This window comes from Moschus berezovskii, chromosome 4, assembly GCF_049115385.1.
Source record: "Moschus berezovskii isolate FMDL1 chromosome 4, NW_MosBer_1.0, whole genome shotgun sequence".
Classification (NCBI taxonomy): Eukaryota; Metazoa; Chordata; class Mammalia; order Artiodactyla; family Moschidae; genus Moschus; species Moschus berezovskii.
The window spans coordinates 35,220,859-35,246,375 of NC_142463.1; the positions used below are offsets into that span (position 1 = coordinate 35,220,859).

Genomic DNA, 25,517 nt, shown 5'->3' on the forward strand with positions numbered 1-25,517 from the left:
CTATAGATTATTTTCTTTCAACACTTTAAGTATGCCCTGCCATTCCCTCCTGGCCTGAAGAGTTTCTATTGAAAGATCGGCTGTTATCCTTATGGGAATCCCCTTGTGTGTTATTTGTTGCTTTTCCCTTGCTGCTTTTAATATTTGTTCTTTGTGTTTGATCTTTGTTAATTTGATTAATATGTGTCTTGGGGTATTTCGACTTGGGTTTATCCTGTTTGGGACTCTCTGTGTTTCTTGGACTTGGGTAATTATTTCCTTCCCCATTTTAGGGAAATTTTCTCCTCAAGTATTATCTCCTCAAGTATTTTCTCATGGTCTTTCTTTATGTCTTCTTCTTCTGGGACTCCTGTGATTCAGATGTAGGGGCGTTTAACATTGTCTCAGAGGTCTCTGAGATTGTCCTCATTTCTTTTAATTCGTTTTTCTTTTTTCCTCTCTGTTTCATTTATTTCTACCATTCTATCTTCTACCTCACTTATTCTATCTTCTGCCTCCGTTATTCTACTGTTGGTTCCCTCCAGAGTTTTTTTTGTTTTATCTCATCTATTGCATTATTTATTGTATATTGACTCTTTTTTATACCTTCTAGATTCTTATTAAACCTTTCTTGCATCTTCTAGATCCTTGTCTCCAGGTTATTTATCTATAACTCCAATTCGTTTTCAAGATTTCTGATCATTTTCACTATCATTATTCTGAATTCTTTATCAGGTAGGTTCCCCATCTCTTCCTCTTTTGTTTGGGTTGGTGGGCATTTATCCTGTTCCTTTACCTGCTGGGTATTTCTCTGCTTCTTCATCTTGCTTATATTGCTGTGTTTGGGGTGGTCTTTCCATATTCTGGCAGTTTGTGGAGTTCTCTTTATTGTGGAGTTTCCTCACTGTGAGTTAGGTTGGACGGGTGGCTTGTCAAGGTTCCCTGGTTAGGGAAGCTTGTGTTGGTGTTCTATTGGGTGGAGCTGGATTTCTTCTCTCTGGAGTGCAGTGAAGTGTCCAGTAATGAGTTATGAGATGTCAGTGGGTTTGGAGTGACTTTGGGCAGCCTGTTTATTGAAGCTCAGGGCTATTTTCCTGTGTTGCTGGAGAATTTGCATGGTATGTCTTGCTCTGGAACTTGTTGACCCTTGGGTGGTGCTTGGTTTCAGTGTAGGTATGGAGGCGTTCGATGAACTCCTACTAATTAATGTTCCCTGGAGTTAGGAGTTCTCTGGTGTTCTCAGGATTTGGACTTAAGCCTTCTGCCTCTGGTTCTTGCAGTAGCCTCAAGAGTTCTCCATCTGTCACTTCGAAGGTGGTTTCCTCTGTTTTAGCTTCTTCTGTTTGCTGGTCTTTTCAGTGTCTAACTTATGCCCTGACACTAGGGGGCGGTGGTGGACACTTTTTAAGGTTCTCTTGTTCAGTCATGTTCAGTGGGGAGTGTGGAACACTGCAGACAAATATCACTAGTGTCTAGGGGAGTGCTCGCAGTGTCTCGGCCACACTGGGTTTGCCCCTGCTCATGGCATGTGTACTTTCCCAGTCTATACTGAACAGGCTTTAGGTTGCTCTTCCGGGAACTGTCTGAGGCTGGTGCTGGGTTGCATGCACATCCCAGTTCTAAGCCGCTCAGTTTCAGGTACTCAGGTACTCCACAAAGGCGCAGACTTGGTTGGGCCTGCGTTTTGTGCCCTTTCCCGGTCTGAGCAGCTCAGGTGACCAGGTGTTTGGCAAGCGCGGTCTCTGCGACTTATCACCTCCCCAGTCCCTGCTGTTTGATTTTCCAGTTGTACAACTGGCACACCTTCTCAGGCGGATGTTGACAGGCCAGAAACCCAAGAAGTCTTGGTTAGCAACGAAGCTTGTTTGCTGTTTGGTATCGGTTGCCTCTCTGGGGCCACGATTGCCCCCTTTCGGCTCTGGCTGCCCTCCCCTGCCTGTCTCGGTGGGTGATGGGGCATAAGCCATCTGCAGCTGGCTAACTCTGCTCAGTCCTTTGTTCTGTGAGTGGGTCTGGCAGAGTCTTAGGTTAGGGCTTTTCGCCTTTTCGCGGGGTAGTTATCACAAAGCCTGCTTTGCTATCTCCAGTTAGCTCTCTCAGATTGCCCTTGTGGCTTTCAGGCCCGGTCCTCACTCTCAGTAGTGTAGCCAGCTCTGCCCTGCCCAGCCCCCACTTGCTAATGGCGGATGCAGGCATCTGCGCTGCTTCTCCACTGGGAGTTACCGTTGGGCACGTAATCTGTGGGTTTTAATTATTTATTTCTTTTTCCTCCCAGTTATGTTTCCCCCTGAGGTTCCATGCTCACCACAGACTCACCAGTGAGAGTGTTTCCTGGTGTTTGAAAACTTCTCTCTTTTTTAAGCCTCCCTTCCTGGGATGGAGCTCCATCCCTACCTCTTTTGTCTCTCTTTTTATCTTTTATGTTTTTTCCTACCTCCTTTTGAAGACAATGGGCTGCTTTTCTGAGTGCCTGATGTCCTTTGCCAGCCTTAAGAAGTTGTTTTGTGGAATTTACACAGCGTTCAAGTGTTCTTTTGATGAAATTGTGGGGGAGAAAGTGGTCTCCCCGTCCTATTCCTCCACCATCTTCCTTCCTCCTACAGATTGTTTTTTTATTAATGTACAGAAACACAACTGAGTTTTGTAGGTTTTGGATCCTGAAACTTCACTGAATTAATTTGTTATTTCTAACAACTTTTGTGTATGTGGTATATTTAGTGTATCCTGCATATTAATCTGGTATCATCTGCACACAGAGAAGGAGGGAACACAGCCTCATCCTTCAACAGAAAATTGGATTAAAGATTTGTTAAGCATGGCCCCCATCAGTTCAGTTCAGTTCAGTTCAGATCAGTCCCTCAGTCGTGTCCAACTCTTTGAGGCCCCATGGACTGCAGCACGCCAGGCTTCCCTGTCAATTATCAACTCCTGGAGTTTACCCAAACTCACGTCCACAGAGTCGGTGATGCCATCCAGCCATCTCATTCTCTGTAGTCCCCTTCTCCTCCCTCCCCCAACATTTCCCAGCATCAGAGTATTTTCCAATGAGTCAACGCGTCGCATGAGGTGGCCAAAGTATTGCAGTTTCAGCTTTAGCTTCAGTCCTTCCAGTGAACACCCAGGATCAATCTCCCTTAGAATGGACTGGTTGGATCTCCTTGTGGTACAAGGGACTCTCAAGAGTCTTCTCCAACACCACAGTTCAAAAGCATCAATTCTTCGGCGATCAGCCTTCTTCACAGTCCAGCTCTCACATCCATACATGACCACGGGAAAAACCATAGCCTTGACTAGATGGACCTTTGTTGGCAAAGTAATGTCTCTGCTTTTTAATATATTATCAAGGTTGGTCATAACTTTCCTTCCAAGGAGTAAGCGTCTTTTAATTTCATGGCTGCAATCAGCATCTGCAGAGATTTTGGAGCCCAAAAAATAATGTCTGAGTGCATATAAGTTAAATAAGCAATATGAATATATACAACCTTGAGGTACTCCTTTCCCTATTTGGAACCATCCTGTTGTTCTGTGTCAGTTCTAACTGTTGCTTCCTGACCTGCATACAGATTTCTCAAGAGGCAGGTAAGGTGGTCAGATATTCCCACCTCTTTAAGCATTTTCCAGAGTTTGTTGTGGTCCACATAGTCAAAGACTTTGGCATAGTCAATAAAACAGAAGTAGATATTTTTCTGGAACTCTCATCAGAAAAAGACCCAGTTTCCCCCTCAGTAAGTTTCTCTCATAAGGAAGCTTCCATAAGCCTCTTATCCCTGTCCATCAGAGGGCAGACAGACTGAAAACTACAATTACAGAAAACTAACCAAATTGATCACATGGACTACAACCTTGTCTAAGTCAATGAAACTATGAACCATGCCATGTAGGGCCACCCAATATGGACAGGTCATGGTGGAGAGTCCTGACAAAACCTGGTCCACTGGAGAAGGGAATGGCAAAACACTTCATTATTCTTGCCTTGAGAACCCCATGAACAGTGTGAAAAGGTAACAAGATAGGACACTGAAAGATGATCTCCCCAGGCTGGTAGGTGCCCAACATGCTACTGGAGATCAATGGAGTGATAACTCCAGAAAGAATGAAGAGATGGAGCCAAAGCAAAAACAATACCCAGTTGTGGATGTGACTGGTGATGGAAGTAAAGTCTGATAGCTATAAAGAACAATATTGCATAGAAGCCCCAAATGTTAGGTCCATGAATCAAGACAAATTGGAAGTGGCCAAACAAAAATGGCAAGAGTGAACATCAACATTTTAGGAATCAGCAAACTCAAAGGGACTGGAATGGGTGAATGTAACTCAGATGACCATTTTATCTACTACTGTAGGCAAGAATCCTTTAGAAGAAATGAAGCAGCCATCATAGACAAAAAAAGAGTCTGAAATGCAGTACTTGGATGCAATCTCAAAAATGAGAGAATGATTTCTGTTTGCTTCCAAGGGAAACCATTCAATATCAAAGTAATCCAAGTCTATGCCCCGACCAGTAATGCTGAAGAAGCTGAAGTTGAACGGTTCTACGAGGAACTACAAGACCTTCTAGAACTAACACACATAAAAGTTGTCTTTTTCATTATAGGGGACTGCAATGCAAAAGTAGGAAGTCAAGAAACACCTGGAGTAACAGGCAAATTTGGCCTTGGAGTACAGAATGAAGCCAGGTAAATGTTAATAGAGTTTTGCCAAGAGAACCTATTGGTCACAGCATATACCCTCTTCCAACAAAACAACAGAAGTCTCTACACAGGGACATCACCAGATGGTCAATACTGAAACCAGACTGATTGTATTCTTTGCAGCCAAAGATGCAGAAACTCCATACAGTCAGCAAAAGCAAGGTTGGAATATGACTGTGGCTCAGATCTTGAACTCCTTATTGCAAAAGTCAGACTCAGAGGGTGAAGGTGGAATGATTGGGGAGAATGGAATTGTAGCATGTATATTATCATAAGTGACCAGTCCAGGTTCGATGCATAAATTTTCCTCTGTTCATTTCTTTGCATTTGTGCTTTTTTAATAAAAATACTTTTAACTGTAAAAAAAATAAAAAATAAAATAAAAAAAAAGAAAACAGACTTAAATTGAAGAAAGTAGGGAAAACCATTCAGGTATGACCTAAATCAAATCACTTATGATTATACAGTGCAAGTGACAAATAGATTCAAGGGACTAGATCTGATAGAGTACCTGAAGAACTATGGACAGAAGTTCGTGATGTTGTACAGGAGGCAGGGGTCAAGACCACCCCCAAGAAAAAGAAATGCAAAAAGGCAAAATGGTTGTCTGAGGAGGCCTTACAAATAGCTGTGAAAAGAAGAGAAGCAAAAAGCAAAGGAGAAAAGGAAAGATATACCCATTTGAATGCAGAGTTCCAAAGAATAGCAATGAGAGATAAGAAAGCTTCCTCAGTGATCAATGCAAAGAAATAGAGGAAAACAATAGAATGGGAAAGACTAGAAATGTCTTCAAGAAAATTAGAGATACCAAAGGAACATTTCATGCAAAGATGGGCACAAAAAAAAGACAGGAAAGGTATGGACTTAACAGAAGCAGAAGATATTAAGAAGATGTGGCAAGAATACACTGAAGAACTATACAAAAAAGATCTTCATGACCCAGATAACAATGATGGTGTGATCACTCACCTAGAGCCAGACATCCTGGAATGTGAAGTCAAATGGGTCTTAGGAAGCATCACTACAAACAAAGCTACTGGAGGTAATGGAATTCCAGTTGAGCTATATCAAATCCTCAGAGATGATGGTGTGAAAGTGCTGCACTCAATATGCCAGCAAATTTGGAAAACTCAGCAGTGGCCCCAGGATTAGAAAAGGTCAGTTTTCATTCCAATCCCAAAGAAAGACAATGCCAAAGAATGATCAAAGGACCATGCAATTGCACTCATCTCACATGCTAGTAAGGTAACACTCAACATTCTCCAAGTCAGTGTATGAACCATGAACTTCCAGATGTTCAAGCTGGTTTTAGAAAAGGCAGAGGAACCAGAGGTCAAATTGCCAACATCTGTTGGATCACAGAAAAGGCAAGTGAGTTTCAGAAAAACATGTACTTCTGCTTTATTGACTATGCCAAAGCCTTTGACTGTGTGGACCACAACAAATTCTGGAAAATTCTTTAAGAATTGGGAATACTAGACCACCTGATCTGCCTCCTGAGAAATCTGTATGTAGGTCAAGAAGCAACAGTTAGAACTGCACATGGAACAACAGACTGGTTCCAAATAGGAAAAGGAGTACGTCAAGGTTGTATATTGCCACCCTGCTTATTTAACTTATATGCTGAGTACATCATGAGGAACACTGAGATGGAAGAAGCACAAGCTGGAATCAAGATTGCCAGGAGAAACATTGACAACCTCAGATGTGCAGATGACACCACCCTTATGGCAAAAAGTGAAGAAGAACTAAAGAGCCTCCTGATGAAAGATAAAGAGGAGAGTGAAAAAGTTGTCTTAAAACTCAGCATTCAGAAAACTAAGATCATGGCATCCGGTTCTATCACTTCATCGCAAATAGATGGGAAACAGTGGCTGACTTTATTTTTCTGAGCTCAAAAATCACTGCAGATGGTGACTGCAGCGATGAAATTAAAAGATGCTTACTCCTTGGAAGAAAAGTTATGACCAACCTAGACAGCATATTAAAAAGCAGAGACATTAGTTTGCCAACAAATGTCTCTCTAGTCAAGGCCATGGTTTTTCCAGTAGTCATGTTGGATGTGAGAGTTGGACTACAAAGAAAGCTGAGTGTTGAAGAACTGATGCTTTAGAATTGTGGTGTTGGAGAAGACTCTTGAGAGTCACTTGGACTGCAAGGAGATCCAACTAGTCCATCCTAAAGGAAATCAGTCCTGAATATTCATTGGAAGGACTGATGTTGAAGCTGAAATTCCAATACTTTGGCCACCTAATACAAAGAGCTGACTCATTTTAAAAGACCCTGATGCCTGGAAAGTTGAAGTTGGAAGGAAAAGGGGATGACAGAGGATGAGATTGTTGGATGGCATCACTGACCCAATGGATATGAATTTGAGTAAACTCTGGAAGTTGGTGATGGACAGGGAAGCCTGCCATGCTGGGGTTCATGGGGTCTCAAAGAGTCAGACATGACTGAGTGACTGAACTGAACTGAAGAAGTATAACTTTATGTTTTTATATGTTAAGTACATAAAATGAGAGATCACTGCAATGAAGCAACATTAACATAGGTCATCTCTGAAGTCACCCTTATTGGTGTGTTTGTGTTAAGTGACTATGTACATACATATGTGGGCTTCCCTCGTGGCTCAGATGGTAAAGAATCTTCCTGCAAAGGGGCAGACCTGGGTTAGATCCCTGGGTTGGGAAAATCCCCTGGAGAAGGGAATGGCTACCCACTCCAGTATTCTGGCCTGGAGGATTCCATGGAGTGTATGGCCCCTGGGGTTGCAAAGAGCTGGACACGACTGAGTGACCTTCACTTCATATACATATATATTTGTTTATATGTATTCTTTATATTTTGCATATTCACTCAGTCCTTGAAAGAAGCTTATGATGTTTCCATGTCTTGGTCCTTGTCAATAATACTACAGTGGACATAGTAGTACAGATGTCTCTTCATTAAACAAATTCACTTTCTTTAGATATTTACCCAGAAATAGGATTACTGGATCATGAGGTTGATCTATTTTAAATTTTTGAGTAATATCTATAATGTTTTCCATAATGGTTGTGCCAATTTACTTACTCATCGACAGTGTACAAGGGTTTGTTCATGTACTTGCCAACACTTGATATCTTTTGTCTTTAGATAATAGTCATTCTGACAAGTATGAAGGGATAGCTCATTGACATTTACATTTCCCTGAACTGTGGTGCTGGAGAAGACTCTTGAGAGTCCCTTGGACTGCAAGGAGATCTAACCAGTCCATCCTAAAGGAGATCAGTCCTGGATATTCATTGGAAGGACTGATGCTAAAGCTGAAACTCCAATACTTTGGACACCTCATGCGACGAGTTGACTCACTGGAAAAGAATCTGATGATAGGGGGGATTGGGGGTGGGAGGAGACGGGGACAACAGAGAATGAGATGGCTGGATGGCATCACCGACTCAATGGACATGAGTTTGAGTGAACTCCGGGAGTTGGTGATGGACAGGGAGGCCTGGCATGCTGTGATTCATGGGGTTGCAAAGAGTCGGACATGACTGAGCAACTGAACTGAACTGAACTGAATGATAAATCTTTTCATACTGTTCATGGGGTTCTCAAGGCAAGTATACTGAAGTGGTTTGCCATTCCCTTCTCCAGGGAACCACATTCGGCTGTGGTCCATGTGATCAGATCGACTAGGTTCTGAACTGAACTGAATGATAAGTCATGTTTAGCACTCACTGGTAACCTATTTCATTGCTACCACTGTTATAGTTAATTTTTTATAAGTCATATTTGAATATAATTGACAAAGGTCTTTGACTAAAAAAACCCAGGTTATTATTTTGGCTGTGCCATTCATTCTGCCTTGGTGAGCTTTGGCAAAACACTTCACTCTTTTGGGCTGTCTATATAATGAGAATAATATTTTCACTTCATGCAGAGAGTTGTAAGAATTAAATCAGATTAAGGCAAAAGTTCTGAGATATCTGATATCTACTAGGCTTTCGGTCAATTTGGGAATCTTATCCATCCTAATCAGTTTCCTCTGGATACAGTCCACTAGAAGATCTCAACCACAGCTACCGGAACAGCTACTATCTGAAGTAAATATGGCTAATTTTAAAAGTGTAGTTTCAAATAAGTGTTCATTTTTTAAATTTTAATGAAGTCCAGCTTACTTTTTTGTTTCATAAATTATGCATTTGGTGCTATATGGAAAATCATTGAGAAACTCTCAAGGTCATCTAAATAGCTTCCTTGTTATCTTCTAGGAGTTTAATAGTTTTGAGTTTTACAAGCAACATTTTCAGAAGATATTACTTTTCCTCCATTGAATTGCATTTGCTCCTTTATCAAAGGACTGTATTTTTCTGAGTCTATTTCTGGGGTCTTTATTCTGTTCTACTGATCTATGTGTCTATTCTCCACCAATACCACACATCCTGATATGCAGCTTTATGGTAAGTCTTGAAGTCTGCTGGTGTCAGTCCTCCAAATTTGTTCTTCTCCTTCAATTTTGTGTTTATTATTCTGGATCTTTTGTCTTTCCATAAAAACTTTAGGAACAGATTGTCAACTTTGTATTATAAATTTACATAAAATGAGAGATAAGCAAAGAAAGTTCCCATATTTAGCTTGCATATGATACTAAGTTTTTAATTTCAAACTCCTATTGTTCTTTGCTTGTATTTAAAGAAATTAAATTTTCTGTGTTAATCTTTTTTTACTTAACACTTTTGTAGTATAATCTAATGTTCTATCCTACAACCTTGCTATCATTGCTTACTAGTTCCAGAAGGCATTTTGTTAATTTCTTGTGATTCTCTACATAGACATTTTGGTTCTTTCTTGGTAGTTTATATATATATATATATACATATCTTTTGTCTCATTTTCTTGTCATATTGCATTAGCTAGGACTTCTGGTACAATCTTGAATAAGTTGGACACCCATATCTTTTTACTGATCTTCTGAAGAAAGCATCTAGCTTTTCGCCATTGACTATGATGTTAGCCATGAGTTCTCTATAGATATTTTTTTTTATCAGGTTGAGGAAGTCCTTCTCTATTCTTCATTTGCTAAGAGTTTTTATTATGAATGCATGTTGGAGTTTGTCAAATGCTCCTTCTGCATCTGTTGATGAAATCATATGAATATTCTTCTTTAGCCTGTTGATGTGATGGAGCTTCATTAACTGAATTTCAAACCCACTTTGCACCATAGAAAAAATTCCACTTGGTCATGCTGTATAACTCTTTGTGTAATCTCTGGATTTGATTTACTAATACTTGTTTGAAGATGTTTGCACCTATATCAGAGAGAGATTGATGTTTCCCTTTTTCTGATGTCTTTGGTTTTTGTTTTTTCATTAGTGCAATGCTGGTCTCAAGGGCTGAATTATGAAGTATTTTCTATGCTTTGATTTTCTGGAAGAAACTGTAGCAACTTGCTATAATTTTCTTCTTAAAGTTTAGTAGAACATATATTTGGAAGCTTCTGGATCTGGTGCTTTCACTTTTCAAAGTTTATTAATTATTTATTTCTTCAATGGATACAGGCCTGTTGAGATATCTATTTCTCCTTGTGAGTTTTTCTAGACTGTGTTTCAGTGAATTGACCCATTTATCAAATTTGTGGGCACACAGTTGTTCATAATATACCCTTCTTACAATGTCCATGAGATGAGTAGTGATGTTGCATGTTCATTTATAGTAGTAACTTACACCACCTCTCTTTTTCTTAGTTAACTTGGCTAGATGTTTGCCAATTTAAAAAAAAAACCAAAAAAACTTTTTTAAACTTTTGGTTTTGTTCATTTTCTCTATTTTCCTATCTTCAATTTCATTCACTGATACTTTAATTTTTATTATTTATTTTCTTATTCTTTCTTTGGATTTAATTTTCTTTTCCTTTTCTAGAACCATGTGGTAGAAGCATAGATGGTTTATTTTAAACCTTTCTTTATTCAATGGTATAAATTTTCCTCAAAGCACTGATTTCACTGCATCTACATGTTTTCATAGTTTATATTTTCTTTGTTTAAAGATACTTTTTGGAAATTTCTTCTTTGATCCATGTTTATGTGTGTTGTTCAATATTCAAATAGTTTTAAGTTTTTCACGTACTGTTCTTTTATTGGTCTCTAGTTAACTCCATTTTGTTATGAAAGCATAATTTTTGTGATTTCCATATGATATTTGATAAAGTGTGTTTTATACATAGAATGTGGCCTATTTGGTGAATTTTCAACATGAGCTTGAGAAGAATATGCGTGCTGCTCTAGTTAGATTATGAATTCTATAAATGTCAATTGAATCCAAGTAATTGGTTATATTGCATGGTTCACCTTTGCCTTTACTGATTTTCTGACTCTTGGTTCTGTCCACTGATGGTAGAGGGATATTCAAGTGTCTAAGTATAATAAGAAATTCATCTATTTTCCCTTGCAGTTCCATCAGTTTGCAGGTGCATACACATTATAGAATTGCTATGTCTTCGTGGAGAACTGAACCTTTTGTTATGTACTTCTGTTTTAAAGTTTATGATAATTTTCCATGCTCTGATATCAGCACTTAGTAGAGCTACTTCACTTTTCTTTTGATTGGTGTTAGGATGGTATATCTGCAGAGGGCATGGCAACCCACTCCAGTATTCTTGCCTGGAGAATCCCATGGACTAGGAATTTGGTGGGCTACAGTCCATGGGGTTGCAAAGAGTCATATATGACTGAGAGATTAACACTTTCAACTTTCAATTTTCAGGATGGTATATCTTCCTCCAACTCTTTAATTTCTTCTGTGTCTCCATATCTAAAGTGGGTCTGTTTGAGACCCATGCAAGACAGAGGTGAAAGGAATATTTACAACCTAGGTGCTTTTCAGGAAAGTCAGTGCCTCATCCATGATGTCACAGGACATGTCATATACTGGCATGCTATGTGTCAGACACAGACACAAAGGAAGAGGGAGAGGGAATCTGGAGCTTCCAAAAGAGATGAGGAATAAGAGACTTATGAAAGGACAGAAAACAAAAATTATTTTGTAATGCTTTCACAGATCAAGAATTTTTATTTTACAGTCTCTCAGTGAGCTTTTGAGAAAAGAAGAGACGTTTTGTATGGGCAGAAAGTTCACCTACCCTCAGTCCTGTGTCCTAAGATTCTGGTTAATTGTGGTCACATGCTACTTGGGTCTGGGCCCCATTGCATCTATCAGGCCAGATGAGTGTCCAGGGGTCTTCCATTGATCCCATGGGAGTACGTAAATGCCTGCCCTTATAGAGTCATGGAAAATGCACAACAGAGTAGGAATGGACCTCAGAGATGACTATACAAAGCCCTATATTTTATAATTTAGGAGACTGAGCACATAATGAAAAGTATTTGGGCCAATTGTTAGTCTCCAAAGAGGATGAACTGATTGGGGGAATAAAGAGTGGAAGACAAGGTCTCAGATGTTCAGGAAGTTGGAGGTCTGGTTTGATTCCTTTTATTCTAGAAATGTAACTTGCAGTGCTTTCCAGAGAGGCAACTTTCCAAGAGATTACAAAGAAAGTGTACACCTTATCCTATTTGGAACCAGTCTGTTGTTCCATGTCCAGTTCTAACTGTTGCTTCCTGACCTGCATACAGGTTTCTCAAGAGGCAGGTCAGGTGGTCTGGGATTCCCATCTCTTTCAGAATGTTCCACAGTTTATTGTGATCCACACAGTCAAAGGCTTTGGCATAGTCATTGAAGCAAAAATACATGTTTTTTCTGGAACTCTCTTGCTTTCTCCATGATCCAGCGGATGTTGGCAATTTGATCTCTGGTTCCTCTGCCTTTTCTAAAACCTGCTTGAACATCTGGGAGTTCACGGTTTACATACTGCTGAAGCCTGGCCTGGAGAATTTTGAGCATGACTTTACTAGCGTGTGAGATGAGTGCAATTGTGCGGTAGTTTGAGCATTCTTTGGCATTGTCTTTCTTTGGGATTGGAATGAAGACTGACCTCTTCCAGTCCTGTGGCCACTGCTGAGTTTTCCAAATCTGCTGGCATATTGAGTGCAGCACTTTCACAGCATCATCTTTCAAGACTTGAAAGAGCTCAACTGGAATTCCATCACCACCACTAGCTTTGTTCGTAGTGATGCTTTCTAAGACCCACTTGACTTCACATTCCAAGATGTCTGGCTCTAGGTCAGTGATCACGTTATCGTGACTATCTGGGTCGTGAAGATTTTTTTGGACAGTTCTTCTGTGTATTCCTGCCACCTCTTCTTAATATCTTCTGCTTCTGTTAGGTCCATACCATTTCTGTCCTTTATTGAGCCCATCTTTGCATGAAATGTTCCCTTGGAATCTCTAATTTTCTTGAAGAGGTCTCTTGTTTTTCCTATTCTGTTGTTTTCCTCTATTTCTTTTCATTGATCACTGAGGAAGTCTTTCTTACATGGAGCAACAGACTGGTTCCAAATAGGAAAAGGTGTGCGTCAAGTTTGTATATTGTCACCTTGCTCATTTAACTTATATGCAGAGTACATCATGAGGAATGCTGGGCTGGAAGAAGCACAAGCTGGAATCAAGATTGCTGGGAGAAATATCAATAACCTCAGATATGCAGATGACACTACCCTTATGGCAGAAAGTGAAGAGGAACTCAAAAGCCTCTTGATGAAAGTGAAAGAGGAGAGTGGAAAGGTTGGCTTGAAGCTCAACATTCAGAAATCGAAGATCATGGCATCTGGTCCCATCACTTCATGGGAAATAGATGGAAAAACAGTGGAAACAATGTCAGACTTTGTTTTTTGGGCTCCAAAATCACTGCAGATGCTGATTGCAGCCATGAAATTGGAAGATGCTTACTCCTTGGAAGGAAAGTTATGACCAACCTTGAAAGTATATTAAAAAGCAGAGACATTACTTTGCCAACTAAGGTCCGTCTAGTCAAGGCAATGGTTTTTCCCGTGGTCATGTATGGATGTGAGAGTTGGACTGTGAAGAAAGCTGATCGCCGAAGAATCGATGCTTTTGAACTGTGGTGTTGGAGAAGACTCTTGGGAGTCCCTTATACTGCAAAGAGATCTAACCAGTCCATTCTAAAGGAGATCAATCCTGGATGTTCATTGGAGGGACTGATGCTGAAGCTGAAACTGCAATACTTTGGCCACGTCATGCGACGAGTTGACTCACTGGAAAAGACTCTGATGCTGGGAAAGGTTGGGGGTGGGAGGAGAAGGGGACGACGGAGAATGAGATGGCTGGATGGCATCACCGACTCTGTGGACGTGAGTTTGAGTGTACTCCAGGATTTGGTGATGGACAGGGAGGCCTGGCGTGCTGTGATTCATGGGGTCGCGGAGAGTCAGACACGACTGAGCGACTGAACTGAACTGAACTGAACAAAGAAAGTGTATTCGGGTGATGCAGCTGGCGCTCTCAGTTTCCTGCTGCTGTTGATCAGTCACTCAGTCGTGTCCAACTCTTTGTGACCCCATGGACTGAAGCATGCTAGTCTTCCCTGTCCATCACCAACTCCCGGAGTTGGCTCAAACTCATGTCCATCGAGTCGGTGATGCCGTCCAAGCATCTCATCCTCTTTCGCCCCCTTCTCCTCCTGCCCTCAACCTTGCCCAGAATCAGGGTCTTTTCCAGTGAGTCAGCTCTTTGCATCACGTGGCCAAAAGTATTGCAGCTTCAGCATCAGTCCTTCCAATGAATATTCAGGGTTGATTTCCTTTAGGATTGACTAGTTTGATTTCCTTGTTGCCCAAGGGACTCTCAAGGGTCTTCTCCAGCACTACAATTTGAAAGAATCAATTCTTCAGCGCTCAACCTTCTTTATGGTTCAACTTTGACATTTGTATGACTGACAATTGGAAAATCATAGCTTTGACTATACAGATCTTTATTGGCAAAGTGATGTCTTTGCTTTTTAATGCTGTCTTGGTTTGTCATAGCTTTTCTTCCAAGGAGCAAACGTCTTTTAATTTCATGGCTGCAGTCACCATCTGCAGTGATCTTGGAGCCCAAGAAAATAACCTCCACTAATGTGTCCACTTTTTCCCTGTCTCTTTTCCATGAAGTGAGTTCTAGTCTAGCTCAAACGCTCCCCATGCACTTTAGGAAACACAACCACTTCTCCTCAACTTCCAATCGGCTTTGACAGACTTAGGATAGATCCAGTCAGACACTCTCTCCCTCCCTCCCTCTTTCTATTTCCTTTTCTAATGGTGCCCACTGATTCAGCTTTTCTCTGAATCTCAACAACAGGATTTAAGAGTCCCATGTCTTCATGGCTCTTTTTACTCTGAGCTATTTAAATTCCTTAATTCTAACAGCCTTAGGAAGAAAGACCTTCTATAAGGGTTAATGCAGTTTACCAGGTTTCACTGCTTGTCTGCATGCAGGTTGGCATCCCAACCCCATGGTTTCTCAGTGGGACCTGGCCTTCCAGTTGATGGCATTTTCTCTCCTTAGCACCCACACAGGAGGGCTGAGCAGGATTCCTGCATTTCTGTCTCCTTCGATACTATACTCTGTCAATGCTCATCAGCTGTGTTTAGGCTGGGGATACATGTCAATCACAGTGACAATCAATTTTTTAAAATTTTAATTGCAGGCTAATTTCTCAGGCCAAAGAACTAAGCAGACATTTCTCCAAAGATGACAATCAATTTTTAAGAAAATATCTCACAACCACCATGTTCTCAACAATAAGGGGGTTGGGAAATAATGCATGAGGGAGGTTTAAGGTAAGAAGGCACCTTAAAGTCAGAAAATATTTCCACATTTACTTCCCCCAACTTGCTTTCCATGTTTGTTTAAATTTGGTGATATTTTTTTGGCTCTGGTGTCCAAGGCCAAGGTAGTGTTTTCTTAGGTAAACCAGAGAAACTGCTTTTCCATAGAACTGTGCTTATCAATCAGGAATCTACCTGCCCTCCTGACTTCCCAGGTGCCAGTCTGGGGCACAAGCAGGATAAGCTGCCCAATGCTACCAAGTATGAGGGTCTTTCTGGCTGACCTCCGTGGCTGCCCCAGGGCCCAACTTCTAACTCTTATCCATCATTTGGCATCAATTTGACCCAGGCTATCTCAACAGGCCAGGAGCAAATTTTTGTCTAAGGAAGGACACAGAAAGTGGCAGATCACAAATATGAATTTTATGACGTGCTTTATGATTTCCAAGCCATTTAAAGCCCTTTCTTTCCTCTGATCATTCCATTAGTTTTTCCTTTAGAGAAGAAATTATTGTACACCTTATATTTCCCATTTGAAAATGAAATCACTCACAACATAACTGATTTGCCCGAGGTCCCACTGGAGACGGTAAAGCTGGGGTTTGGATCCAGTTTCCTCTGAGTCCAGGTCCTATGACCTGTCCTAGAGGCACTGAATGCTGCTCCCTCACTTCTGAGCATGCGCTCTGCCTTGGGGGGAACAGGCCCATTCTTCTTGCTTTCCTTCTCCTCCCCATCTCAACAACTTCAGACCCGAGGAATAGCACAGAGGCGGTAGCTGACCGGGGAGTTGGTCAGGCTTGCTCTGAACTTTAGGCTCAGCTTCTCATTCTCTGGAGGTCTGAAGGTAAATTTTTGCAGAAGTGAAGTAAAGAAAATAAACAACTCCATCCTGGCCAATTGTTCCCCAAGGCACATCCGCTTTCCTAAAAGACAAAAATATGACTTGAGTTACCTGCTCAGGTGGTGACTGTGTCTTGCAAGGACTGAAATCTTGTACCACGTCTTAAAAAACCTGAGCAAAGTGAGAGCCTGATAGGCCCTGGCCTTTATGTAGTTGGCTTATTTCATGGCAACCACCTTGTAAACCTAAGCCCAGCTAAGAGAATCTATAATTGCACAGCTCAGTGCTTTCAGGGGTCAGGATGGTGAGTCACAGGGTGTAGGTGCAGGCTTGGACAGAACAAGAGAGGGGCTGGGTTGACCTGCAAATGGCGTCTAGCCTAAAGTCTTTCAAAAATCCATTAGGAAATGATGATGACCAAAGCAGACAAAAAGCAAACTTCTGTTTTAATATTTTTCCATCATTGTATTAAAAAAAAAAAAAAACGGTTGAGCAGTGTAAGGAAGTGAACATCAGATCAAGGCTTCTCAAGTATGAGGCATCTTCTCTCTACGTCATGTTTCCCTTCATCATGACTGGGAATCTCCCTGCCAGGGCTCCCCGGGCAGGGCTGACCCCCTCTCATCCCACCTCTGCACCATCTCTTCCAGGCTTCCCCCAGCCCCTCCCCTTCGAGATGCCCTCCTCCCGACTTGGTTTACAATACCCTACTCGGGTCTCCATTATCTCTCTTGTGGGTGTTTTAATAACTTACTTTCTCACTAATCAATACATGTTCACTGCAAAAATGAAAAAAGAAGTCTGAGAAGTATAAAGATATAGAAGATCTTTGTAATCCCATAATCCAGACAAAACCCTTGTTAACATTTGACGTATTTCCTCACTGTCTTTGTAAAGATTCTCCTGCACACCCGTCACTGTGATTACTCTCTGTACTTAATTCTAGGCATTGCTATTGTTACTTTGGTTTTCCCCCATGTCATAAAATACTCTTCAAAAATAGTTATTGTATGTATGCCTCAGTTTTGTCCTCTGCCTGTAAGCCGTTGTTGAAAAATAAGATTAGAAAATGTCTGCAAATGTGTTTAATCAAAATATGCTTCAGAATTATGTCCTTTTTATATAATTTTGTGCCTGTGTGCCTGTGTTTCCCACTAGCAGTTTCTAATCATCTCTCTTCCCCTCTCTCTGATCTCTTTAACACATCACTAATAGAACAATGAGGACATAAGTTAAAAATGCAGCAAATGAAGAAATTTGTTCAAATGGTACCAAACCAGCTGTATTGTAAATACTGCAAATTCTCCTCGAGTAATACAGATTTGTGACAAAAATGGACCCACAGAGTCAGGGTCCAGGTTTACAGTGTTTGTTTCATCAGTAACCAGTTGTGGGCTATGAGTAAATATTATCCCCAACCTAAACCATTTTCAGTTGTCAAACTTGTGAAATAATCTCCTAACTACATTATGTGGCTGGACAAAGATATGAGTAATACAGGAGATACGAATTTGATTTTAAAATCATGAAAAGGAGGGCTACTTGATTCTACAACTTCATTCTGGACTACGGGAAATGTGGACCTTCTTCTTGGTGATCCCACTAAATAACTAGATCAATCATCTCACCAGGAATGAGAGAATTGGTCTAGGGTTTCTGAAAAAAGATCTTTCTCTTCTTGTCTCCTGTGATCCAGTGATTATTCTGAAAAATGAGGACTCAGCCTCTTGTCTTTCATGAAGATGTCTGCTGCTTTGCTGCATCAAAAGGGAAAAACTTAAATGAAGAACAAAAAGAAAATGTTTGCAACAATACCTTTGCCATCTGCCCTGACTGTGTGTGTGTGTCCTAATTCCACACGTGATCGCCTCTCCAAGAGAAGGGAAGGAGCTCTCCACACCCCATTCTTCAAGGAATCTTTCTTTACAAAGTGCTGGATCAACAATGAGTCAAAGCAACTGTGCCCCAAATGGGAGTGTGGTGAGAGAAAAGCCTAATAGCAGTGTTGACTTTTTGATTCAGAGCATTTCTCAGGTTTCTCTTTCCTACTCCATTTAGGTAGGCTGCATTCTGCCACAGCTGAGGAAAACCCCAAATTGCTTACCTTCTATGAATTTCATTCTTCTCAGGCAGAAAGAGTGATATTACCTGATTGCAACACTTGTTCCATTTTCCCCCTCTCCCATAAAAACTGTGCTTTTTCCCCTTTCCCTTGAACTGGGGCTCACAGTATGACCTGCATGGGCCCCGGAATGCAGTGGGAATGATGGTTGCCAGTTCCCAGCCTGGCCTTTAGGAGGCACTGTGTGCTTTTCTCCCTCCTGGTCTTATCATCTGCACGTATACCAGCTGGGATTAGCTTGCTGGAGGAGGAAACTTGGAAAAGAGCCCCACTGACCCAGCCAAGGTAGTCCTAGATCAGTCTTCAGTCATCTGACCTCCTACACAGGCAAGAGAGCCCAGATAAGATCAGGCAAGCTCCCAGCCCAATTGGAGACTTCCGGCAACAATGCGTACTTACTGTTTTACATCACTGAGTTTACCACCTTTGTAATAAAGCAATATAACAATTGATACATATGACATGAACTTGGTGAATCTTAAAAAGGAAGGGCTTTTAAGTAAGTAAACGTGTTACATTCTAATTGTGTTAGGGAGCACACTAGATTAGAACTTCATACATAACCAATGAGGACCTACTGTATAGCTCAGGGAAGTAAACCAATATTTTGTAGTAACTTGTAAGGGAAAAAAACTAAAACGACAAAAAAAAAAGGTGTGTGTGTGTATATATACACACACACACATATATATATTTATAAATATAAATGTATAACTGAATCACTTTGCTGTTACTGAAAGTAACACAATATTGTAAATTGACTCTACTTTACAAAAAAATTTTATAAAAAAAACAAACGAGTGTTAGGCTGTTTTCTGCCAATTCCTTGGGCACATGACCTTGGGTAAGAAACAGCTTTCTCTAAATCCTAATTTCTTTACATTGGGAAAGGAAATACTGATGTCTTTCCTGTCAAAATGCTAATAACTGGATTGCTGTACATATTAAATAAAATAATTTCCTTGCAAATAAAATCTGTAATTAGAAGGGTGTGTTACAACTCTCACAACAACAACAAAAACTTAAGGAAGAATACTTATAACACTTAAAACAACTAAAACTTTGTAGTATAATAGGAAACCTGAAGCTCTTGTAGACAGGAAGACTAGAAGGTTTTCTTACATCTCATTTCTGCTTTCAGATTAGAAAGTGACTTGCCCAATGTGAGCAAAGGTGGCACAGAACTGGACAGGAAAGACACAGAAGATCTAATCGAATGAGTTCAGATACACTCAGGACAGTGTCCTATAGCAGGAAAGCCTGGCCTTTGGATCATGCCTACATGGGGTCAAATTCCAGAGCCTTCCTCTCTGTGCCTTTGTGGCATGATCAGCAAAATGATACTGTCACATAAAATTAATCTGTATTTAATTTAACTGAATGATAAGAAAACTACTATGAATTTCAGAATGTCAACTCAGTGTAGCAATAGTTACTGTTTTAGGAGACAGTTAGGAAGAGGCAGAGGCATTAGTGTTGATAAACCTGAACAGCTCTCCGTCCTAGGACTGCCCCCATGACTTCTATGACAGTACATTCCATAGTTGACCCTGCTAAACTTCAGATACCTTCCTTAAACCCAAAGTGGTGATTCAAGTTTGAACCTTGGAAGGTTACAGGGGAACAAATGGTTCACGAGAGTTGCACGGTATTTTTGTCTACTGAATCATTTTTCATATCCTCAGGACTGAATACTTTACACATAACAGGTGCTCAGGAAACATTTATAGAATTAAGGATTTGGGAAATTATTCGAAACGATCTCAACAAAATACATAACTCATTATCTGGAACATACGAAGAAATTTGTTACTCATTTCACAGTTATGAGTAAAAACATTTGGAGCTTTTGGAGCTTTTGGAACTGGCTGCCTTGGAAACATGAGAGAGCGTTTCCCTGCATTCTCTTTCATACATGTCAGGTCGTGCACCATGTGAATGATGTAACTATACTTGTAAAGGGTTATTAGAATTTAAAAAGGCAAAATTTAAAAAGACCTCTTCAGGAAGATCTTAAAGAGTAGAATCTCATCTACCTAAGTCCATGGCACCGAGTCCCTTGCCGATGCCCATAATGACAGACAAGCAGCTCCTTTACTGGCACTTCCCCCATGCCTTTCGTAGTAATTCACTTTACATTTTTGTGAGTGGGAAGCCCTAAAAAGATCTTGGAACACTTAAAACTCTACTCAGATGGTAAGGTTCCAAACTTCTTTATGGGCAACAGGAGGAGGCTAAGCTTCTGTCCCCATTGTTGGCAGGGACAAAACAATGTGAAGCTGAAATCTCCATCAGAGTCAAGCCAGGGCTTAGGAAGTAAAAGCAAGAGTCCTGGGGATGCTCAGCCCAGGGAATCTTGAGGTGCAACCACAGCCAGAGTGAGTTATCCTGGGCAGGGCTATCTGCAGACGTTCCAACTAAAGCAAAGCATCACAAGGAGAAGAGTAGGCAAGGGCAGAGAGAGGAGTCCTGGGTTCCCACACACAAATTTCTTACTACTCACCTATTGAGAAAGGCAGAAAGGATTCCCTTTTCTTAATCTGTCCATTTTCCAGAAAATGCTCTGGATTGAACGTATCAGGGGTGGCCCACTCTGCAGGGTCCCTGTGAAGTGCAGTCAGGTTGGTCAGGACCAGGGATCCCTGGAGAAAGCAGAAGACTCTCAGGCAAGACTTGACCCACACAACATACATGTACAGAGGGGCGGCAGTCCTCTGGCTCTCCCACACCTGGGCTGACAGCACCCTGAACTCCCTCAGCCTCACCAACCCACCACCTTCTCAACCCAGTCCCTAGCACTGTTTTTTTGCCATGGGACAGCTTACACTGATGGACTGGAATTGTCTGCTGGGAATTTATCAGGGAAGTGTGACTGTTCTTAGTGCAGAATGGATCTCTGCAGGGACTTGTCAGTGTAGAACTTGGGAGGGAACACATATGCATCAATGAACATGTATGAAACATATATAAATAATGTGACAGTGGGCAGGCAGTTCTAGATCAAAATTGACCCAGCTGCTTACTCAAGTGGTAACTATGGCAGTTTGTCCAACATGAAAAATGTCTCATTCATCTAAGTTTCTCACATTCTCTTCCCTCCATTATATAGTAAATTCCACAGAAAGTTTAATAATAGAATAAGGTCACCAAGTGGAAGAAACCACTATCCTTCCTGGTATGCAGCAAGAAACTCAGGAGTCCACCTTAATGCTTCCTTTTCCCTCATTTTGCCTTCATCCAGCGCTTCACTGGGCTGGGCAACTTCACCTGAGTTTTCGCTTGATTCTATCACCTCCATTTTAGGTTCATCACTGCCTGGTCCAAGTTACTACCTTGGTTTCCGACACTCCTACATTAGTCCTAACTACATCCATATCCTTTCTTTCCCCTTCAATGTGCTGGAAACATTGAAAGCTGAGTTAGCTTTGGACATGATTTAATTATGTCACTCCTATCCACCCACCATATTTGGACCTCAATAGATGGTGATTGCAGCCATGAAATTAAAAGACGCTTACTCCTTGGAAGGAAAGTTATGACCAACCTAGACAGCATATTGAAAAGCAGAGACATTACTTTGCCAACCAAGGTCCATCTAGTCAAGGCTATGGTTTTTCCAGTGGTCATGTATGGATGTGAGAGTTGGACTGTGAAGAAAGCTGACTGCCGAAGAATTGATGCTTTTGAACTGTGGTGCTGGAGAAGACTCTTGAGAGTCCCTTGGACTGCAAGGAGATCCAACCAGTCCATTCTAAAGGAGATCAATCCTGGGTGTTCATTGGAAGGACTGATGCTAAAGCTGAAGCTCCAATAGTTTGGCCACATCATGAGAAGAGTTGACTCACTGGAAAAGACTCTGATGCTGGGAGGGATTGGGGGCAGGAGGAGACGGGGACGACAGAGAATGAGATGGCTGGATGGCATCACAGACTCGATGGACATGATTTTGAGTGAACTCTGGGAGTTGGTGATGGACAAGGAGGCCTGGCGTGCTGTGATTCATGGGGTTGCAAAGAGTCAGACACGACTGAGCGACTGAACTGAACTGAGATACCCCTTAATGACTTCCATCTCTCTTAGATTATAGGCACATCACCTGCCCACTCTGAGGCATCATCCTTCTGCCTGCATGCTTACTACATCAAGTCTCTTTCGGTTTCTCAATTTGTCATTTGTTCCCAATTATTTTCCAGGCCGCTTTGCATGGCAACCTCTGGGCATCCTCATGCCAATGAGTATCTGCTGGAGCTGCTGCTCTAAGTGTCTTTGTTCCTGCTGTGAGTTGTGCTGCCCCTGCCTCTAAAGGTGACCCTCCAACACTAGTGACCCTCCAACACTAGTGACCTCTTATGAGGTCACTGCTTTACTTGCCTGTGTGCTGGTGTGCACACAGTCCACAGTCTTGTGTGTGCCCTCCAAGACTGTCCTTTTTCCTTCCAGCCCTGTGGAATTCCTGAGATCAGAATCTGCTCATCTTTATAGCTACATTCTCTGGGTTCTCCTCCTACTGTCACCAGACCCCTAGGCTGGAATGCCTGCCTTGGGGCTCACGATTTTCATTACTGTGGCAGAACTTCTGTAGTATCATTGTTTTCCAGTTGGCAGGTTGCCCACCCGACAAGTAGGCTTCCCTGGTGGCTCAGACTGTAAAGAATCCACCTGCAATGTGGGAGACCTGGGTTTGATCCCTGGATTGAAAAGATCCCCTGGAGGAGGGCATGGGAGCCCACTCCAGTATTCTTGCCTGGAGAATCCCCATGGACAGAGGTCCCTGGCGGGTTACAGTCCTTGGGGTCACAAAGAGTGGACAGGATTGAGCGACTAAGCACAGCACCTGGTGGGTATGGGAGTTGATTTTGTTGCAGTTCCACCCCTCCTGATATCTTGTGGTGGCTTCTTCTTTGTCTTTGGATTTAGGGTATCTTTTAAAAATTTTATTTATTTTTAATTTAAGGATAATTGCTTTACAATATTGTGCTGGGTTTCTGCTGTACCTCAACATGTATCAGCTATAGGTATACATATGTCCCTGCCCTCTTGATCCTCCCTCCCACCCCACCCTACCCCTCTGTGTTGTTATAGAGCACCAGTTTGAGCTCCCTGAATCATATGGCAAATTCCCACTGGCTATGTATTTAGGGTGTCTTTTTAAAATATATATACATTTATTTATTTTAATTGGAGGCTAATAACTACAATATTGCAGTGGTTTTGCCATACATTGACATGAATCTGCCCTGGGTGTACATGTGTTCCCCATCCTGAACCCCCCTCCTATCTCCCTCCCCATCCCATCCCTTTGGGTCATCCCAGTACACCAGCCCCGAGCACCCTGTTTCATGCATTGCACCTGGACTGGCGATTCGTTTCACATATAATATTTTACAAGTTTCAATGCCATTCTCCCAAATCATCCGACCCTCGCCCTCTCCCACAGAGTCCAAAAGACTGTTCTACACATCTGTGTCTCTTTTGCTGTCTCACATATAGGGTTATCATTACCATCTTTCTAAATTCCATATATATGCTTTAGTATACTGTATTGGTGTTTTTCTGTCTGGCTTACTTCACTCTGTATAACAGGCTCCAGTTTCATCCATCTCATTAGAACTGATTCAAATGTATTCTTTTGAATGGCTGAGTAGATCCAACCAGTCCATTCTAAAGGAGATCAATCCTGGGTGTTCATTGGAAGGACTGATGCTAAAGCTGAAACTGCAATACTTTGGCCACCTCATGCGACGAGTTGACTCACTGGAAAAGACTCTGATGCTAGGAAAGGTTGGGGGAGGGAGAAGAAGGGGACGATGGAGAATGAGATGGCTGGATGGCATCACCGACTCTGTGGACATGAGTTTGAGTGAACTCTGGGAGTTGGTGATGGACAGGGAGGCCTGGCGTGCTGTGATTCATGGGGTCGCGGAGAGTCGGACACGACTGAGCGACTGAACTGAACTGAACTGAATACTCCATTGTGTATATGTGCACAGCCTTCTTATCCAAACACTTGAAAAGATGCTCAACATCACTCATTATAAGAGAAATGCAAGTCAAAACCACAATGAGGTACCATTTCAAGCCAGTCAGAATGGCTGCTATCCAAAAGTCTACAAGCAGTAAATGCTGGAGAGGGTGTGGAGAAAAGGGAACCCTCTTACACTGTTGGTGGGAATGCAAACTAGTACAGTCACAATGGAGAACAGTGTGGAGATTCCTTAAAAACTGGAATTAGGATGTCTTTTTTGATTAAGTTTCACCCATTTTGTTAATGGTTATTCAGCAGATCCTTGGAGAAGGAAATGGCAATCCACTCCAGTAATCTTGCCTAGAATATCCCATGGACAGAAAAGCCTAGTGGGGTACAGTCCATGGAGTCTTAGAGAGTCGGACATGACTTAGCAACTGAGCATCCAGTAGAAAATTGTGATTTTTGTGTTTACATAAGAAGAGTTAAGTTGATGTCCTTCTATTTCATTATCCTGAACTAATCAACAAGGCCAGCTTTGTGGGACCTAAATCTTACATGACTTGAGGATCACTTTCATTGTATATACTTGGTCAGGTACCTGGCTTTCTTAAGCATCCATTACCTCATTTTCTTTTCTCTTGTTTTTAGTCAGTTTCACTTGCTAAAGAGTGTTTCATCCTGAAGCCTGGCAACCATATTTCAGAACTCCCATATTGGGGCTGTGTGGAGAAGCATTGCACATGACATGCTCCAGTTTGCATTCCTACCAACAGTGTAAGAGGGTTCCCTTGCCTCCACACCCTCTCCAGCATTTACTGTTTATCGACTTTTTAATGGTGGCCATTCTGACCGGTATGAGATGATACCTCACTGTGGTTTTGATCTGCTGCTGCTGCTAAGTCGCTTCAGTCGTGTCCAACTCTGTGCGACCCCATAGACGGCAGCCCACCAGGCTCCCCCATCCCTGGGATTCTCCAGGCAAGAACACTGGAGTGGGTTGCCATTTCCTTCTCCAATGCGTGAAAGTGAAGTCTCTCAGTCGTGTCCAACTAGTAGCGACCCCACCAGGCTCCTCCATCCATGTGATTTTCTAGGCAAGAGTACCGGAGTGGCTTGCCATTGCCTCTAAAAATGAGTGATGTTGAGCATCTTTTCATGTGTTTGTTAGCCATCTGTGTGTCTTCTTTGGAGAAATGTCTGTTTAGTTCTT

At 41.7% G+C, this 25,517-nt stretch overlaps 1 protein-coding gene across 1 annotated transcript in view; it reads right to left on the reverse strand.

Moving 5' to 3' along the window:
* Nucleotides 1-15,377: 15,377 nt before the first annotated feature.
* Nucleotides 15,378-25,517, reverse strand: part of LOC129541373 (cytochrome P450 2J2-like) — a 46,562-nt gene continuing 36,422 nt past the window's right edge. The window contains exons 8-9 of the mRNA XM_088834854.1: nt 20,843-20,981; nt 15,378-16,299 (exon numbers count right to left, since the gene is read on the reverse strand). Coding sequence (XP_088690980.1) covers nt 16,121-16,299; nt 20,843-20,981 — 318 coding nt within the window. The 3' untranslated portion in view covers nt 15,378-16,120. The remainder of the gene's footprint in view (nt 16,300-20,842; nt 20,982-25,517) is intronic.